This window comes from Anser anser, assembly GCF_964211835.1.
Source record: "Anser anser genome assembly, chromosome: 1".
NCBI classification, from domain to species: domain Eukaryota; kingdom Metazoa; phylum Chordata; class Aves; order Anseriformes; family Anatidae; genus Anser; species Anser anser.
Window position 1 is genome coordinate 90,178,143 of NC_139720.1, and position 20,465 is coordinate 90,198,607.

Here is a 20,465-nt window from a genome sequence, read left to right on the forward strand (position 1 = left end):
CCGTGTAATTTGTCTCAAGCCAATGAAGTCCCCACTTCATTTGTCGCATGCCTAGCACACTGTCACAAGGCAGCTGATTCCAGGCCTTCGCACCCCTCCCAGTACTGTGATTTATTTCCTGTACGGTGTGTCTGCCGCAGGCCCAGAAAGAAAAGAATCAAGAAAAACAGGTTCTAACAGAAAAATTAGAACATTTTTTGCAGGAAAACCTAAAGAAAAAAGCCTGGCTTTAATTAATTACCTGAGGACTTCGGCTATTCAGGAGACACCTTACTACTGCTGAGCAAGATGGTTTCACGTGAGTGAGATGAGCCTGGCTTACCCTCATAAGCACCTGAAAATTACATGACCTTACTGCTTCATCCCTTTCTAATGAATATTTTATCTTGAATCTACCTCCCTCCTTCTGAAGTGGTAAATGGTAACAGAACATTGCTTCTCTCTCACATGCTTATCAGGGAAGAGAATTCGAGGTGTTTTTTTTTTTTGTTTGTTTTTTTGCGACATTCCTCAGCAGATTCTGTCTGCATTACAGTGTTTGCACATTCAGAAAAAAAGGAATGAGCCACAAATAACTTCTAGCAAAAAGCGGTTGCAATAACAGGTGCAATGCAAGGACTTTTCTCAACAGAGCACTTCCTTTGGCACACCAGAGAGCAGTGCCTAGATGTGCTCTCCCTGCTCTGTCACGGTTACCTGGGGACATGGTTATCAAGGTACTTGTCACCAAAGCAAAATACTTCTCGAGTCATGCAGATTTAAGGAGAAGTGGGTTATGCATGCAAACATAGTAAAACTGGACAGCATTTTACATTGAAGTGCCATGAACACCACTGATGTGCCCAAGGATGAACTTAAATAGTCTAAATTCATCTACTGATTACCCAAATATTATGCCTCTGAGAGAGATAATTACAGTCCTTCTACACGTGTGATGGCTTAAATTTATTTCCAGTTCATACTGTATGATTAGTCCACCCACTTGTCATACAGACATCTAAAAATAATAAGAATAGAAAAGACCAATTTGACAATGACAATTTTAATACAGCCTTGGCCTTTCAATTAAAATCAAATAGGTATGGAGAACATAGATAATCACAGTACATCCCCTCTGGCACATTTAGTCAGCCTAGCACAGACGCTGGTTTCTGCTTCTGTAAGCAGGCAGACCTCAGGCTGCTGAAGGCCTTTTGTGATATGAAAGCAGTGACAGTAATTCAAGAGCTAAATTATGACCCTGCCAGGTAGAAAAGTTTTCTTATACATCCTGATTCCCCGTATTTCATAGATACACCTGCGATCTTCGTACTTCAGAGCTCTTGTACAATAGCACGAATATCATGGATTGTGTATTGAAAAAGGACACGTTATATCCTTTAAGCAAAACTTCAGACACAGCTTCTGAGAACAGAACAAAGTAAAATTTCACCCAGTCAATGTTTTATGAAAGCCTAAATGGCTGACTGGGCTTTTTTGGGGTATACCAATCCAGCACTATGCAATTATGAATTAAAATGATGTAATCGTTCCCAGGCTTTGACATTTCCAGGTAGAAAGTAGGGACAGAAGAGGAAGCTAAACACATAAAAGATTTATCTTCACAACTATGTCTATAAATTTGCCTAGTACTTCTGACATTAAACAAAGAACACCATCTTTAACGTTTGAACATTTGGAAATGTGGCTATATCATGCTTTTGTTTTTCTCTCTTCAAAGATCCTACTGAACAGTAGGTACCATGAATTGCCCAGCTTTCTGCCAGTGACTCACAGTGCTGTCTCACAGAGAGCTTAGGGCAGCGGTCAGAAGCAGCTGAGCATCACTAGGAGGTACAATGGGAACAGCCCAGGTCTTAAACACAGTGAGGACATACCTCCACTGAGGGGAAATGTGCCCTGTGGAGTGCTTTCACGACCATGATTACCAGTTTTTTAAGCTGGGGACCAAACAAACCTCAGGGACACACTACCTGGACATGTGTATGACATTCACTTCAAAGGACATTTGAGCAGAGAGACAAGCAGCAAATACCTTTGTCCTTCTCTCAGAGCCAGGACGTGGCTGAGGTATATTCAGTGACTACTTTTGAAGGAAATTAAATTGCCCTAGGTTGTATTTGAAGGTTGTAATTATCTGAGCATCTCCCTGCAGCAGTTTGCATATACACCATAAATGCCAGATGGAGTTTACTGAACACAGATGAATATACTTCACAAAATAGTTTCTTCCCATCGCATTTCATTATCTAAATGTAAATAGGAAGGTATGCTTAGAAAATAGGTGTCAGAAAGAGAAGAAGAAAAAAATTTCAACGCTGCACTTGGTCACAGGAAATTTAGATGTAACATTGGTAGAAAACAGTGACACCTTGTGCACCCTGGTTTGTTGTAGCCCACCCAGGGGTATAAGCCATTTATGTGCACTCCATTTTTATGGAAGTCCACCTCTCTTATACAGCCGTATGCTATGCAGTTTTTTGGGAAGCCACTTTTTCTGTCTATACAACTTTTTTTCATTTAGGTTAACTAGGACTCAAAGGTATCCTCAGCTTTTAATGTGAGTACACAAAATGCACTCACTAAATTATAGATCAGTTTGCATGCCCAGATGAATTTTGGAACATGAAAATTTACCTTTGAAGTCTGACAAAGGCATGTGTCACAAGGTTAAGTTGCGCTGGGGGTGGGAGGAGAAATACAGAGTCCTAAACCCATGGAGATACTAACAGAAATTGCACATGTATGAAGCAAGAGATAAATATGCTATGCCTGGTGTTACGGATTGATTGTATCCAGTTTTGGGCATTGCACTTAAGGAAAATGTAAAAGTGAAAAGAGTCTGAACAAGACCAGCAAGAACAGTCAAGTTCGCAAAAAATGCTTAGAGAAGAAAAGATTGGAGGGATGTGTGTGAAGAGCATGTCAGTCTCCATGCACGTGAGTGGCTGCTTTAAAGAGAGGATTGATCACTGGCCGATGAGCAAGCATATGTTCTGGGGGAGGGAGGTTAAATATTAGACTACATGTATAGTGTGTCTGAAGCTGTTTAGCTTGGAAACACTAACACACATTATTTTCACAGGAGGTTTTTAAGAGGAGGTCAGGCAAATATATCTGACAAAGCAACAGACCTCTGTGGTTGAACTATAGATGATTTTCTTTTAAGGAACTCCTCTGTTGTATTAATATTTAACTGTGGATGTTGCACCTATACTGAGCATGAAAGCTGCTTTCTCCTACTAAAGTCTCTTCGTATTAACCATGTGAGACCTCTGTGAACAGTTTTTTAAAGCAGTATACATTGCCTGCTTCTAACAACATGCCAAAGCTTATCAAAAATCCAAGAAAGCACAGAAAGGTCAAGTAAAGAATAATGTCATTATATGTGGTAAATTATGAAGATATGATTGATAAATATACATAAACATGAATATACATGTGCATATATGTATGGATATATGTGTTAAACCAAACAGATAGAGTTTCTTAACTTGTTTTTCACCTATTTTATTTCAGTCATGAAGAGGATAACATGCACGCTGCCACAATAATTGATTGCTCCTGTCTGTGATCAGGAATGAAGGAAACCCTAGAAAACCCATATTAAGATTCTGCTGATACATTCTACTCTAATCTGGTTGGTACAGTGACGAAGAGACTATTACTAGGCTTCAGTACAAATTACACTCGAGTAAGATACTGGATATTAATGACACTTTTTCTGAAGGTAATAAAATCCACTTGCAATGGCATTAAGCGAACAACTGGGCATAATCCCAGTGTAATATCGAGATACACAAAGCTAAATGTATGCCTTCAAGGTTTTCGCAACAAAACAGACAGAAGTGTTATTCAACTGAGAACAAGAGGTGCAACAAAGCTGTACTTAGAAGACAATGTGTTTTTTTTCTAAGGCTCCTGACTAAGCAAATAGAGTACCTTCCAGGTAGCTTTTCAGTCAAGATGAAATCCAGAAAGAAAAAAGAAGCAGGCTACCCTATGGGGTAGCCAAAAAGAAGAAAGCACAGGAAGTTTAATTATATTGTTAAGGAAGACTTCTTTTCTTGTTTTACTCAAGATTTTGCTCAGTTAGAGGTACAACAGCAAGCATGACTGATGTACCCTTTATAGAACAGTGATCTCAGTATGCTCCAATCAAGACACACATCTCATCATACTAGAAGATATAAAAACATAAAGGGAAAAAGCTTTTTTTTTTTTTTTTTTTCTGAGTGGGATTTTTTTTTTAAACTGTGTAGGAGTCGAATCACCAGTGTGACAAAACCTGCACACATCAAGTCTTAGATCACTGTGTACTGTTGTGGTATTCTTTCCTTGACACACTCAGCAGAAAGAAACCAAGCCACAAATTTTGCACACTGTAAGAAAAATAATCTATCAACACAAACTGTGTTTTTTGCCTTCCGTCTTCCCTGAGACATGACTACAAATATAGCTATGATATGTTTATGCTTTATCGAACACCTCTGGCCAAGAAAGATTGGATAGCCTCTGCAACACAGAGTATAAGCCTCAGGGACTCCCTCAGCTTTCAGACTAACTTTGCCACAACAAACAGCAATGATTTTAAAAGGATAAACACAAACTCACCCTTGTTGTGTACGCAGCTTCTGGGTCATCTTCCAGCACACGAGAAAGACCAAAATCGGAGACTTTGCACACCAAGTTACTATTGATGAGGATATTACGAGCAGCTAGATCTCGATGGACATAACCCATATCTGACAAATATTTCATGCCAGATGCGATCCCCCGAAGCATGCCTACTAGTTGAATGACTGTGAACTGGGCATCGTGTTTCTGGAAAACATTTGAAATGTCATTTCTGAGATTGTGCTCCTTCTTGCACAGGATTTTTGATAAGACCCCAGAAATTCCTTGGGTGAAGAGCTCAAGTCAGGGATCAAGAGTTAAATACCACACATTGAACTACTTTGATCTGTAGAGAATAATCTTCCCATCAGCTGAGGGTAAAGGGACACATTTTCAATTCAGATAAAAATTCAGTTTTCATGTTCTCGCTCTCATTAGAATTTTAATTTCCTAGATGGGACTTGTATATAAGTGGCACATAAATCTCAGTTGCGTGTGCCCCTGAGACTGGAATGTCAGGACATTAGGGAAACAGATGTCTGGTTTCTCTTAAAGGCCATAGGAACTGGTAGTGAAAATCCCAGCCTTATCCAATGGCCTAATGAAAGTTTTCTATTGCTTTTTTTTTTCCCCCAATAGTAACAAATGCTGTTTTGATTCATTGGTTTTCAAATGCCCCTCAAATTTCACCTCATTCCTCAAGATTTTCCTCAACTTCATGAACACAAAATTACTTAAGCACAATGTGACTTAGCCTAAAAACCAACAGATGCACAGATTCCTAATTGTATACTTCTAGACATATGTTTTAAATCTTCCAGCTCTTACTAACACTGTTTGTTAACACTAAGCATTGGTATTGATATATGGATACATAGAAAACAAGACAACAGTATGACCTACAACAGCTCTCAAATGAATCCCCCATTGCCATAAATGTATCATCATGGGCAACTCTCCAGCTCTTCCTGCTGCTTCTTCCAGAATTTGATTAAATACATTAGAGTTGGCTCTGCCATGTAGGGTGAGCTCACATGAATCAGCCTGCAAGACTGATTGCATTCATTTCATTTCTGATTAATATACTTAAGGGCAATGTTAGCACTGTAAACATTAGATAAATATATTGCACAGAGGATGCTTAAAGATCCTCTCAGAATTCTCTTTAATGAAGAAATTTATTACTATTAAAGACTCTTAGCAATTCTCTGCTATGAAACTGTCTTAACTAGAGCCAACACAAGAGGGTTTATGTAGGCCCTGGAAAAGATTTAGCTAGGAATCACAAGGTTTGTAATCATGAAAGGAATGAGATCCTGAGATAGCCTTTCAATGGCAGTGGGGAAGGCAAACTAACTAGTTTTAAGAAGCATTTATAAGGTGGGTTACATAGCCTGTGTTGCCTTTGATATTAATGAGTCACAAAGTTCTTAATCTATGTTTCCATGCCACAACAGCAAAAAAAAAAAAAAAATCACACTCAAATGACCGAACAAGCTGAACAACCGTTTCCTACAGTCAGAAATTATTTTCCTGTCCTCAGAACTTTCTTCAAGGATTTCTAGCCTAAACAAAATATATATCGTTCAGTATAGGTATATTTCATTCAGATACACTGACACATTATTTATATATATTTTACATGCTTCAGTGGACTTCATAACATATACAGTACATACTGAAACTAAGGTTGACAATATGTCCCCTTTTGGGGTTAAACGTCTAGTTCAGTGTTATGAATTTGGGGGATAATGTCATTCAACCGTGGCAGAACCAAAGCAGTCTCCCAGCGACAGCTGAGTTTGCCCTAACAAATTAAAATTAAACTAGTGTTTCCCCTCAGAAGGGATTTCATTTCTGCTACACTTCTTGTTTTGCCACAAGTAAATCTTGGTGACACAGGGAGCGTTCAAATTTTTTTAGGCTCGCTACCAACTTCGACAGAAAACAAAGATAAATCAACAACAGTATCAGTATGCCTAAGGTTGTGGAAAGAAAACAGGCTAATAAAGTTTGCTAGCAAAACATTTCAAACACCCCCATGTAAGGGCTTATTCCCTAAACTGTTCACATTTAGGGAAATGGCCCTTGGTTCACTATTACTGGTTTACCAATAACATTTCCACAAATTCATTTGCTTTGGAAATCACTTGTAAGACATACGGGCTGCCAACCAAAATGCGCAACGGCATTACAGTGGTAATTCTGCCCTAAGAAAAATAATCTTCATTTTAGTGTGCCAGATTTATTTTAATAGAAATGATATATTAATAAAACAAAAAAAAAAATCTAGTTAATTTTGGAATAGTAGCGACAACAGTCAAAATGCAACAGCAGATCCTTGCCTAGCTTTCTGAGCAGATCACAATGCACACAAAACCCAGTGGAAATAATGAAATATCAAGCAACAAGAGCTCATGATGCATCAGAGCAGAGTGGCTCCACATTCATAACAAGTTCAGAACAAGAGACGGTCATGCCCCACGTAGTTATCTATTGCGCTTACCCGCAGAAAGCTGTCCAAGGAACCATTTTCCATATATTCAGTAACAATCATAACTGGTTTACCTGCAAAAACGTTACAGGGGTCAGGTATTTAAAATGAACACATGAATACAGTAAAAGAGGCATTTCAGAAAGGTGTCCAAATTTACCAAATCCCAAGGATAATTTTACCTTTAAAATAGAAAGCAAAAAGATACATGCGCAAAAATTGCTGTGCACACCATGTAATGGTGATTGCACTGAAAAAAAACAGAAATGCTTCAGCATAAGCTGATACTATTTTTAGCAGGTGAAGCATCCTGCATTTTCAGTGCACTGTGCCTGATCCAGTAGTTGTGCAGAATGGTTGCATTTATGCAACAAAGCAGGTGTATTCTGCCAGGCTACCCAACACTTCTTCCAGAAGGGAACTGGGCACAGGCTATGGAAGAGCCACAGCCAGAGCTTCTCTCCACAGGTGCCCTGGTCTGCACAATGGAGGGACAAGGGCTGTACCCCTGGGACACAGTCAACACATTCCCCACATTATGAGGTACCTGAGAGCTGCAACACGCTCCCTAACGTAGCAGCCCTGTGTCCCTGAAAAGCCTCACGTATCTGAAAACTCATTTGGAGAGAGTCAGATCAGTTTGTGAAACTGCTTCATCTACCCTAAGTTATCTTGTAACATGCCCAAGGTTTTATATACAACTCTGACATGCTGGAGAGAAATGAACACAAAATTAATGTGATTATGGTGAAGTTTCCACACAAAGGTCATTGCCCTGCTAATATTTTACTCATCATGTGGATTTTATTATTTCATAATATTTTCTAAAGCTTTGTTTATTTTCTCTTTGTGGTAGAGAGAAAGGTGGGTAGGAGCATGAAGTTATTTAAGGAGATGAATTATTATTTCACATATAATACAGGAAGACTTCTGACCATAAAAGCATGACAAAGGCCTGCATATTGTACAGCTGGTGATACTTAGCTTCAAAAATCGAACAGCATGAGACTTGAAGAAGTACCCAGTATAATTTAAGAAAAACATTTAATTCAAAGAATTTGAAAATTCTTTTAAGAACTTTTAGAAGAAAATCCCATGTCCTCTTTGCATGGGTTACGGGGTGAAATACTTTTCTTCTGCTCTGCAACTGATGCACTATACTGTGGGAGACATACTACTGGGCAACCCACTGTCATCCATTAAGTAGTGGGAACAAACTCTTTATTCAAAGCATTGATCTCAAACTGTATAAGATATGGGACAGATAAAAGAACTAATGACGTACAATCTCCAAAAGAAATTCTGTTGCTTGCTTACTCTTGTAAGCAAGAAATATGCAGTGCTCTTGTACTCATCAGTACCTTACGATGTACATGTAACATTAGCCCCAAGGCATTTCTGGTAATGCATAGAAAGTGCTGCTGGACCTTTAAGGTACAGGACAGTGCTCTAGTAGGGCTATCCAAAACTTTCCATGATAAATCCATATACTTAGAAAACAAGAGACAGTTGCCTGGTTTCTGTATAAACTCAATTTTATGACACACCAGAAGACTGAAATTAGAGTAAGAAGATCCGTCTTTCAAATTCTTAGGAAAGCATCCTCCTGACTTGCTCACTCATATTAAGAAAGCCCTAAGTGCAGGGTTTTGCTCACATCCAGTTGGAAATGTGTTCATAATAAGAAGCATGTGCTCTGAAGCAACACTGTGCACTTTTAAAAGCACACTCTGCATTCATTTATCAAAGCACAGCCGTTCATACACGATAACAACTTGTGTCAACAGTGTTGCCGAAATTTATTACACTAACAGGCTACAAATTGCTGTAAATTATTAGTAAACTAAGCAGAACATGTGTGCTGGTTATTAGGACTACTGCCTAGAGCGCGCCTGGGAGACCAGCGTAGCAGGAAAACTCAGAACCGAAATCAAACTGTAGTCGTATCTGGTGAGTGCCCCTCTCTCTTATTGCCAACGTGTCATCAGGCAAATCACAGCCACCACAGCTGGAGAACTTCTCATACCAAGCGGTCCTGCTACAGGAATCGTGGCCATTGCAGCTACTATGAGTTGCTTCAGAAGAGGTGCTTAGTATGAGTAGTGAGTTCACTGCTAAGGGCCACCTGTCAAAGGAGTTTAGTTAATGAAGAAAAGGTCATATTGCCCGCTTATCTGTATTGGGAGTGATCCAGCAAATGCTTCGCAGATTTTCTCCAAACTTTGTATATAAATCAACATTTCTGAGTGCGATTTAACAGCCATCATAAAAAAAAAAAGAACACTTGATAATTTGTTATTACAATATACTGGTCTGGTTTAAAAATAATAAAAAAAAAAACAAAAAACACCAAAACACAAAGAACAAAACCCACCTTTTTACCCTTCTATCACCTTAACGAATGTTAGAGAAAAATTGATGATTACCGTTGCTTGCATTTATGCCATATAATTTTACCCAGAAAGTACTTCCAGAACAGTTTTCTCAAGTCCCATATTGCTATTCCAGCTATCTGGAGAGGGGGATGAATCCCTGATGCCTATATTGACTTCAGTTGGGAATACTTAGACCTTGCTCTCTCATACTTGAAGGTGATAGACAGCTAGCACTCCCAAACACCCCTGAGACAGATAGCAAATATGCTGTGAGTACAGCTGAGGGGCAAACTTACTAATATTCTTCTATAGAAGAATATATGAATACAGAATTAGCAACGCACATTTAAAAGCAGTGCAAAGAATCCTGAATGCAGAGCAGTAAATCATTTTCTGAAGTGCCTCAGAAATAGAAAATGTAACAAAACAGATTTTAGCCCTGCTGTGTACAGACTGACATTGGTGTTTCAAGAAATTCATGGATTGTAAATATTATTTTGACTGTACAAAGCATGTGTCATTAGAAAGCAGGAGATAACTTGAATTTATACAGGCAGATCTGGCAGCCCTTTCCCAATGGGAACTGTGAGGCGTAAGTTGAATAATATTTTTTTTAATCTAAATCAGCAAAACAGACTTGCATGAATAACACCTAAAGAAAACATTATAATTGTAACTGTTTCTTCATAACATATAGGGTTTTACTGCACTTTCGTTAGTTATTATTAAACATATATGCATATATATATTTCTTTTACTTTGTTGCACTAAGCTGTGAAATTCTTTTGTGCCTTTTTTGTTTGTGAAACCTTGATCCACCAATTTTAAAAAAACAAGATTCTTTAGAAACAACAAAACCATCTACTTAAAAACAAACTGGGGTATACTCTAGTTAAACTGAAAGTGTCCTCAGCGCACTCCAAGGAGCTCTTCGTTCTAAAGACCTGTTTTAACAGCAGTCCTCTGGGATGAAGTAGAAAACGTGCTACGCACTTCTTCTGCTCCCCTGAAGAATTTCAGAGCACTCCTGAATCTTTTTCATTTTTCAATTTTTTAAGAATAACTCATATAAAGTTTTATTGATCTCCTACTTAACAATTACTACAGGACTTCGCTCATTGAATATATCGCCTCGTGCTGCAATGGAAACAATGCAGATGAAGTCTCTGAATTTATGTCTCTCAGAACACGCTTAGATGTCATGCCTCTTTTCTAGTACCAACTATTTCTGTCTTTGCATCCCAAGATAGAGGCCAACCAACAGCACAAGCAACGAGAGCCAGAACTCTCCTAAACAAGGCAGCATCACAAGCAGAAGATCCCACCAGCTGCTTGTAAGATGAAGGGCATGTGGCTCTTGGCAGCTGGATGGAAGAGGCGACTGCAGCTGCCATAGGAGAGCTTGCAAGAGCTTTAAGACAAACATCAGCATTCAGGAATGCCTGTTACAACATGCTGTTATCTTATATAAAGTGGTGCTGGAGATGGTTCTTCAAATAGATTACCGTCCTGGACAAGTAATCTAAGTGTGGATAGTTTTCAATTACCATTTTGTCTCAGAAGAGACTGAGTTGTTACCATAAACATTGACAACAATATGCTTTAAAAACAAAACAAAACACCCACAACCCAAAGGCAGATTTATAAAACGCCCATTAGCAAAAATATAAATATTAACAAAGAAATAAGATTAATTTTATTACCAATAGCTTAAATCTCCAAGATGTTTTAGGTTTTTTACTAAGGGGTATTAATTCTGGAGGACCCATGCTGGTACATATAGAATATCACACAGAGTATTTTTCCTGCATGAAAACCATGCCGGAAAAAGGTTGGACTTATATACTAGCATTTGTTCTGGTAGCCAGGTAGGCTGTTCATTAATTTGTGCTAATGATAAAGTCTAATGATTTAGTGGAAAGCAGGACATATTGCTTCACTGCAATTAGGGAACCTTAGGACATCAGACTCCAGAACTCCTAACAGATTATCAGCAAGTGCCTCTTGGCCACTTTGCAGCAATTTATAGCTCCAGAGTATTAAATCGGTTCCTAAAATCTGCCAGTTCATTAGTTAGCTGCAATGTTCTTCAGAAACGCTCCTTTTTCTCCACATTATCTATATCGTTTTCAAGCAGAGTATCTTTATTCCCCATTTTTCCCTATCTCATTAACCCAGGGTGCTGTTTTTAAGTCCTTAGCATCCTGAGAGCAGCAAGGCAGAGAAGGTCCTGCAGTTTCACTGCAGGCAATTGCCTCTAATACTGCTCTTTATTGGATCCATCAGCATGAGCTTCCACACGGGTAATTTTTTTCCCTGCTTTTGAGGAAATAAAATACACATTGCAAAAGTCAAGCTATGTGTTTCCTTTGTTATCTCTTTTGAAGGATATTTGGTACATATTATCAAGGTTAGGACAAATATCTCTTGAAGGATTTGCAGAGCATAAACACTGATGATTCATTCTTTTCCTCTCTTTTGCTTTTTCTCAAAAGATTAGATGATCACAGAAATAGTATGGATTGGAGGGACCTTGGGAGGCCACCTTGTGACACTTCCCATACTAAACAGATGCCCCCCTCAAATCTTACTTTTAGTGACAACGCCCTCCAGTCGAATTATATTAGGGTGGTCAAATTGTCCCATGATGCTTGCTTCTCCCAGGAAATCCCTCCTCTGTTTTTCTGTGTAGCCAACTTTCAGGGTTTTGATAGCCACTGAAATTTCCTTTTTAGAAGGCAGCTTTAGGCGCCCACTGCACACTTCTCCAAATTCCCCTAAAAAAAAAGTGGAAAAAAGACAAAATATTAAATGCAGTTATTTCATGAGATTTTAAGAAAGAATGCATAATGTTCAGCCAAAGTCCCTGAAGTGCAATGTCTACTGAAAGGCCACAGACCTGAGCTCAGAGGAGGCCTTCAGACCACTCACTACTTAACATTTCCAGGCTTCTTTTCTCTGGCTGTTACACTGGACAATGTCACTCATTTACACTGCATATTTAGATGACTGCAGAGCAGAGGAATGCATTAATGTCACTAGAAAATTCCTTTTTTTTCTCCAGTTGATGCACTTTGAGACAATAATAGGAGGTCAAACTGATTAACAGAAAGTATCAGAACAGTTGTGCATTTTTGTGAACATCATACTAATTTCTACCAGAGACAGTTCAGTTCCCAATTATTTTTATTTCAATTAAAGTAGCAATATAATTTATAAGGAATAAATTTGTCTACACAAACGCCTGATGGTAAAAGCAAGTCATACAGATTTCCTTTGTTCCATCATTATTCAGATGGATCTGTGTAAATACACACTGTTGCTACGGGTCTATAGGACATGACAGTCCACCACGAATAATTGTGCCCACTATGAATTGTATGAGATCCTTAAATAGAAAATGGCAGAGATTACCAAATGCCTACGTTTATACAATGTGGTTTATCCTTTGCTATGCAACAGCAAAGAGGAGACAAGACTTATCCTAGCATTCAAATGAGCATGTATAAAGCATGTTAACAGATTGCTGGAAGAAAACATCTCACTTGGAAATTTCTATATTTACTTAATGACACCAAGCATGTAAGAAAATTTCAGTATCTCAGAAAACATTTGAGCTGCAACCGACTTTTGATTCCCAATTATCCACCCCCTCATCTTAGATTTCATATAATAAACTGCACATAGAGCAACCAAGTTATAATAACATTAATAACTTTTTGATTCCTTGTTTGAAAGACAAAATAGTTGAAATAATGAAAATACAATACAAATGGAGAACGGATGAAACGTACAAGCGATATGAGTGCAAGAACTACCCTAAATGTTTATTTATAATTAGAGATAAAAACAAAACCAAAAAACCCTAGACAATAGAGGGTGTTGCTGAAGGGTTTTAACCCTCATTTTCTGTCAATTAATGGGTATTCTGTGTTTTTTTTTCTTCAAAATATGTGAGATCTAAATGTAAATAGCCCTTCATATGCCATACTGTATTTTGTCAAGTGGTCTCGTGCAGAAAGTTTGACTTGGAAAGCAACAAGCCCTATAAATCTAAATCTAGGCAACATCATTTTTATGCAAATTGTGAATTTTCTCTGTTTTTGTCAGTAAAACATAAAGGAAAAAGTGGTTACACTTTTTATATACGAGCTTTTTCCCAACTTTATGCTTAATAATCCTAAATGCATTAGCATTGCTTTACTTCTAAAGAACAAAGGCTTTTGGAGTTCCATGATACTCTCTTTACCTGTGCAGCTGACTGTTTACATTAAGCAACATCTGTGAAAAATAAAAATATCCCAAAAGCATATAAATAAGGTATTTCTGATGAGCAAATTGAAATCACATTACTCTTCATGGATTTAAAGCTCAAAAAAGTGTGATGGATTGGCATCCCTCTATTGAAATACTCCTGCACTATTGACTTCAGAGATGATACCACACGCGATATGTTTTAAAATTTACCTTCAACCCATTTATTTATGGATTATTGTACTTATATGTAAATTGAAATTATTCTTCCATCAATTTGCCACCTATATGTTTGGCATTAGAGTACATGTCCCATCAGGAGTACTGCAATTTAGGAAGGATGGAGGGAATAATAGCAATGACCAGAACCTTAAAAGCCAGGGCTGTGTATTCCTGTTCATAGCTGAAGAAATTGGGGCTGTTTATTTACAATAAGGACTTGAGAAACGGGAGAGATGACGATGGTTCTGGCATATCAACATAATGGCTCTAAGATGGGCACTGACTCCTTTTTCTATACACGAGAGGGAAAAAAAAAAGAGTAGATGTAATTAAATTACGGGAAAGGTAAGTTAGATCAGGAAAAAAAAATCTACCACTAAGGACACTTGGACAGCAGATTTTTTTTTTTTTTTTCCCTAGGGAGGCTATGAACTCTTTTATCTTGGAGATTGTAAAGAATAAGCATCTGTCAAGAAAAGTACCTAACAAGATCAGTTTTGGGCAAGGGCACGGACTTAATGACCTCTCGAGGTCACTTTTCAGCTTTATTTTCTAAGGTTTCTCTGTCAGACAGATAATTTAACAACAACAACAACAAAAAAAAACCTGAACAAATGTGTCAAAGGGCAACAACCTTTCTCTGCTGGTAACCCATGCTAGAGTTGAGTCAACAATAAAGTGAAAGTCACCATATCTTATTACCAAGTTTGCTGAGCTGCTTCGTTCTTCAGGCATGATATTGTGCTATTAATGTAATAAACCCAAAATTAAAAACAGGGCATATCTTGATATAAAATTGCACTTACATTACATCTGCTATTTCTACTGTTATTTGTAATTTCAGGCTGCCAAGACAGGCGAATGCTCAGAGAATGCATGATAAAATCTACTACTAGTACACTAACAAGTGTTGAGTTTCACTCAGACTTCTTAATTAAAAATATTCAACCTGCAAGCTAAGATTACTGGTATGCTCTACCAAGAGCAAACACTTCTTTGGTTCAAACACTAATCCCAGCTCTATCCTGCCAGAACACAAAGAGAAAGACAAAAGCACATATTTAAAACAGGAGGAAGGAGAAAAAAAGTATTTAAAATAAATCTTGTAATGTTCAGCTTTGTATTCCCTTTTCTCTATGCTTTAATGGTACAACAAGCTGTAAGTCTCTAACCTCTTAAAACTGTTGGTCAGTTACTGTCAATAAAGAGTGTATCTGTGATTGCAGCAAGCAGTCTGGGCAATCAATCCTTCATTTCAGTCTGGAATCATAAATCTGGTATTTGTTTGGCTTTTGGGAAGGAAAAGGTTATGGCTGATGTCCATCAACATGGTCCCATTTAGCCATGGCTGCACAATTTAGAGCTTGGGTGATTAATCAGATTCCACAAGTGCCTCAAGGCCAGTAGATGCTACAGGAGACTGAAAATCAGACCCTTCGTAGCAATGAAGCTCCCTGGTGTCTGGGAATATGACATGAGTTTACTTTCTTGGGAAAAAACAAAAAAACAACAACAAAAAAAACATAATTCTTCATCAACATGTAAATATTACCTTAGTTGCCAAAATTTTGAGAAGCATAAACTACTCTGAGTAAGCTGGAAGAAACTCAGCAGACAATCTAAATATGTTTGGTTCCTTCATATACATGGCCATATGGATGCAGCATAAGTTTGTCTGGCCAACACCCATAGTGATATGCACTTATACTACATTTTTTTGCTGAAAATCGCTACTATAAGGTCCCAGAAATAAATGGACTTGGGACATCTGTATATAAAGAAACAGTATCTCATCAGATATTGTTTGGGGGGTATAATACATTGTGTATACGTTGGAAGGTGGAAAAACTGGCACTGAGTTTAAGAGATGACGTTGATGGCTTTTTACGTAAAGCCCTTCTGAAGAACTCATTTTTAATTATGCTACGCCCATAAACATTGTATAGCCTGTCCTGCAGACTGATGAATCTCTTTATATGTGGAAAACAAATAGATATTATTAGGAGGGCTACTTATGATATAAAGATCTCCAGATTTATTTTTTTTTAATGGGCTGCTTACTGCATCAGTAAATGCTATTCGCCATGCATTTAGACCCAGGGGACAAGGAAGAGATGAATCTGTGAAATTGGCTGCTCCATTAACTTAGCTTTGTTTTAAATACTGATGGTACTGCTGTGCACAGGACTGCCTCAGAATTGGAGGGGCAGCTAAGCTGACTGTTCACAAACCTTGTGAACCTCAGAAATATTACAGCAGTACACCATACGACCTGAGACACTGTGAACCCTCGTGATAAGGTAACGCAGCTGGCCCCAAAATATTAGAAATACTTAGACCAACAAGATGCCACACTACAAGTATGTTTAAACTTTGAAAGAAAAACACATGCATGCTCTAGTGTTCAGCGAAGTACAATCTTATGTCAATTCCAAATCAAGAAAGCATTTTCCATAGTATTCTCCTGTGATCCAACTGGATTTAAAGTTTTTAAGTGGTTTGCTGAACTGGATCCATAAAAACAAATGAGCTTTTTTTAAAAGAAGGAATTATTGTAAAGAAAAACCTGAAAACGTGGCTCCAGACCTCAATTTTATTATGCTTAGCCTCTAACTAAAATCCCCTGTGTTTTTCTTGAGGTTCTTTTGGACAAGAGCATTTCCTTATTGCATTTGAGCATGTTCTGAAAGCTATGTAAGTTGCCCTCTGTTCTCTCAGAGAGTTCTGGCTAAGGCTGTGAAAAACTATTTGGGAAAAAAAAAAATAAATAATACCAAAATTACTTCTCTCACTTGAAGATCTCATTACTTCTGTCACACTTGAATGCAGTTAAATGAATCCCTTCCTCTCAAATCTCTATCTTTTTATAATTTCATTCACACTTTCATTTGTAAAGGAGAAGGCAGGAAAAGAGTCCTTCACTCAAGTACGTCATTGACTCAAGTAAGAGACAGGAAATGCCTTTCTGCTTTGTGGGAGGAAGGAAGGTGGTGCTCCTGCAGAAACAGCCTAGGAGGAACTCACCGCTGTTCACGTGTCTTCAATAGTGCTCCAAATGCATGAGCTACCATGTGCTGAACATGAGGTCAGCGCGAAGTGATGCTACAAATGCATTTTGGAAGATCCCACCACTGCATAACCCACTTCTCATCCGTGCTTCCCCTTCCAATTCCTATCTTTAATGACCATTAATAGGAAACACTAACTGTAATGCCACATGTAGAGTTTAGGCTGCATGAATCTGAGCCATGGGCTCCAAACAAACAGCTTTGTAATGTATATTAAGTCACAGCTTCAATGCAGAGGACCTGCAGGTTTCGATGTTGAAGCTATCAACACTGTCACTGGAGTAGAGCATAGGGACTTATTTTTAAACCACCTGGCTCTTTTAGAACATTTAGGACTTTTAGGACAGCTTTTTTGAAGCTTCTCAGAAAACTATTCCTCCATTTTCAGAGCTCATATTTGTCCAGCTTCGGTTTACCTCTCATTTTCATGTGCACTCGGAGTTAAAAATATGTCCAAAAATGAGTTATAAAGTAGGATATATTGTTGATTCTTAGAGATTTGCTTTCTGCATTCATACACTGTACAACACAAGTTTAGGAAGCGTACATTTGTGAATGAAGACTCCTTAAAGACTCATAATGAAATATACTGCTCTTGGACTTAGCTTTTCAATAACACCCTTCTCTATCTATACTCATTCTCTATTGTGTGGTAAGCAGAGCTTTGCTGCCTTTACTGAAGATGATGGAGAACAGTGCACTCTTGTGGGGCAAAATTAAAACCAGCAAGAAACAAAACTACCTTTGCAGAAAACAACTTAAGTTCCTACAAGCAGCTGAGTAGCTGCAGTAAGAGAGAGTGAATAGTGTTTCCTTTTACTGGGCTATTCAGGAGATGCACTGAGCACAGAAGCTTGCTTCTACATTTTTTTTTTCCAAATGAAAATCTTTTGCTGTGCACTAGGAGTCTGTCTCTCTCACATCTCATGATTTTAATTCAAACAGTAAATTTAGAGAGAAGCAAAAAAAAAAATCAATAATAAAAGAACTACTAATTTTCAATGGATTAAAAATCAATAGTATTTCTCTCATAAATGCTTTAATTTAGCAGGAAAGCTAACACTTCATGATCATCTGGCTCAATGAAACAATCTGCCACTTCACTTCAAGGAGCAAGCACGCATCCTGTCAAGAGCTCCATGCTGCATTGCAACATGGATAACTCGGTGTGACGAGGCTTTCTGTAATCTGGCTCCTCTGCTATAAAATCTGCTCATTTCAACAGTTTGTTTTCAGTAAACCCAACAGTCTACGGCGTCTGCATGGCCCAGACAATCGGTTATCAGACAGACAACCCTTTCCTGCTAAATCAATAATTCAAATCCAAAGCAGTGATCAAAATCAATCTAATGGCCAAAGGTCACTGCAGTCTGATGGATGTGTGGTGACTGGTATGAAATGAGTTTGTGCTTTCACTCAAGGCATAATAGTCACCATTCCATTTAAGGAAAACATAGAATGCATCTTCACAGTTGATACCTTTTTCTGTGCTGACAGATTTTAAAGAGAAGCACAGAAGTGAGGCTGAAGTCTCTTTTCACTCTTAACCATACTGTGTCCAAGAGTGGGCTGTGTGGTGTCATTTGAAAAATGGTCTAGTTATCTGCTTTCTTTAGGAAAAAAGTAGATGTGTGTGCCACTAACTATTCATATGTACAGAAGTCAGATATAAATATGATCTAGGAAGTTGCAGACCTGAGAAAATTTCCTTTCCAGTCATAAGTATAAAGTCAATGATGTAAAACAGTACACACGGTAAAAAGATATCTTCAGTTCAATATATCTGATGTTTATTACCTGCTCCGACAACTTTATCAATGGATATATTGGAAGCATCTAGTTCCTTGGCAAATTCATGCACAGCTTGATTGGGATCCTCATATGTATGTGGATCTACATAAGTTCGCAGGCCTGGGAGTTTTACTGTGTAAAAAAAAAATCAGAGAGAAAATGTTACTTAGACTTAACTAATCCTTCTAGAGAAAGCAAATGAGACAACAGAAATCAAATCAACAGCAGAAAAAGGTATGCTGCTAATTCATATCAAACAGCCTTTGATAAGTCTCCACAAATCTTAATATAGAGTGAAACCAAAGACACTGATGCAGTTATTGCACAGAAGTTTGAAAAACACTGCACTTGCCATATCTAACTGCTTTTCAAATATTAAAATACTACCTGCCCCTCCCAGCTTGCTCTGTTTAGATGTTGCCTGATAGTATTTTTTTTTAAAGAATTGCAATGAGACATGAAACTAAATGGGTGATGCCACAGTCAACCTGAAAAGTTCTTAGGAATATACTACGGAGAGCACTTGAAATCACACTTTTTCTTTCTGATTCCTCCAGCAAGATGCATAAAAAAAGAAAACTACACATGAATAAATGCGTGCCCCCCCAGTCCCTATGCTAATGCTGTACAAGGATGGCATCCAATTGTTCTTAGCATTAAAGTTGGGATCTAGCGCTAAGTCACCCTAGCATCGATGCCATTATTTTGTCCCCTTGTACAGTCCCCTGGCCAGAGGTTCCTCTGTTTGCCAGAGGCAAGCACTAGTTCTAATGACTGAATGATTTTAAAGGCAGTTTCAAGCTGTCCACAACTCCTCCTCCAGCAGGATTGGAAGCGGAAGCATATTATCATTCCCAACCCTTCTCTCCACAAAGATGCTGAAAGCAAACCATTCCACCACCCCAGTTCAAGCCCATGCTTGTGCTCGTACCTGGTAACTCATGTGTTTGCCTCTGAATTCATTTTAGAATGCAAAGATGTTTCTCTCTAAAAAATAGTGAAACACCCAGTACATCTGTCTTGATGTTTGCTGCTTCTACCACAAAACCTGAGCTCCTGGCTGGACACGTGTTCAGGCTTTTCCTAATTGAATCAGTTGGTTGTGTAAAAGATATTAACTCCTCCTCCAAACATAGCCTTAACCCACCTAGTAATATCCTTTCCAGCTTGGCATGATTATCCTGCACCCAACTGTTGAGTGCTAGCATACTTAAACACAATTTGCTATGGCTTGACGGATGGGAAAAAAATACCTTTCCACCATTAGTTATAGCTTGCCATTGTTTTGTCACACAATCCCAAGTGTATGTGAAAAAAAAATCCATTTTATGGAGATTTATTGGCCTCAGAATTGACAAAGAAATAATGAAACCGAGTTCCCAAGCTAATTGCCACAAAAAACAAGGCAAACTAAGAACCCCGCTCTTAACAGAAGGGCTGCGTGTGCACAGCATTAAATGCCGAGTGTGTTTCCTTCAAGAGTCTGATGATTACAGAATTACTTGCAAGTAAAACAAAAAGTAATTGGCTGTATATTGCTGTTGGTTAAAAACCTTGTAAATGCTCCTTTCCGTCCATGCTGAATGTACGTTACCGGCTCCCTCATACCCCCAATAAAAATAACAACAATTAAAAGCTTCTGCT

At 38.2% G+C, this 20,465-nt stretch overlaps 1 protein-coding gene across 7 annotated transcripts in view; it reads right to left on the reverse strand.

The window, feature by feature from the left end:
* The window catches only part of EPHA3 (EPH receptor A3), a 217,795-nt gene that overhangs the window by 26,469 nt on the left and 170,861 nt on the right, over positions 1 to 20,465 (reverse strand). For all 7 annotated transcript variants that reach the window (XM_083838243.1, XM_083838242.1, XM_083838241.1 and 4 more), the window contains 4 exons: positions 18,828 to 18,953; positions 12,078 to 12,263; positions 7,124 to 7,185; positions 4,615 to 4,824 (listed from right to left, as the gene is read on the reverse strand). In XM_083838243.1, coding sequence (XP_083694369.1) covers positions 4,615 to 4,824; positions 7,124 to 7,185; positions 12,078 to 12,263; positions 18,828 to 18,953 — 584 coding nt within the window. The remainder of the gene's footprint in view (positions 1 to 4,614; positions 4,825 to 7,123; positions 7,186 to 12,077; positions 12,264 to 18,827; positions 18,954 to 20,465) is intronic.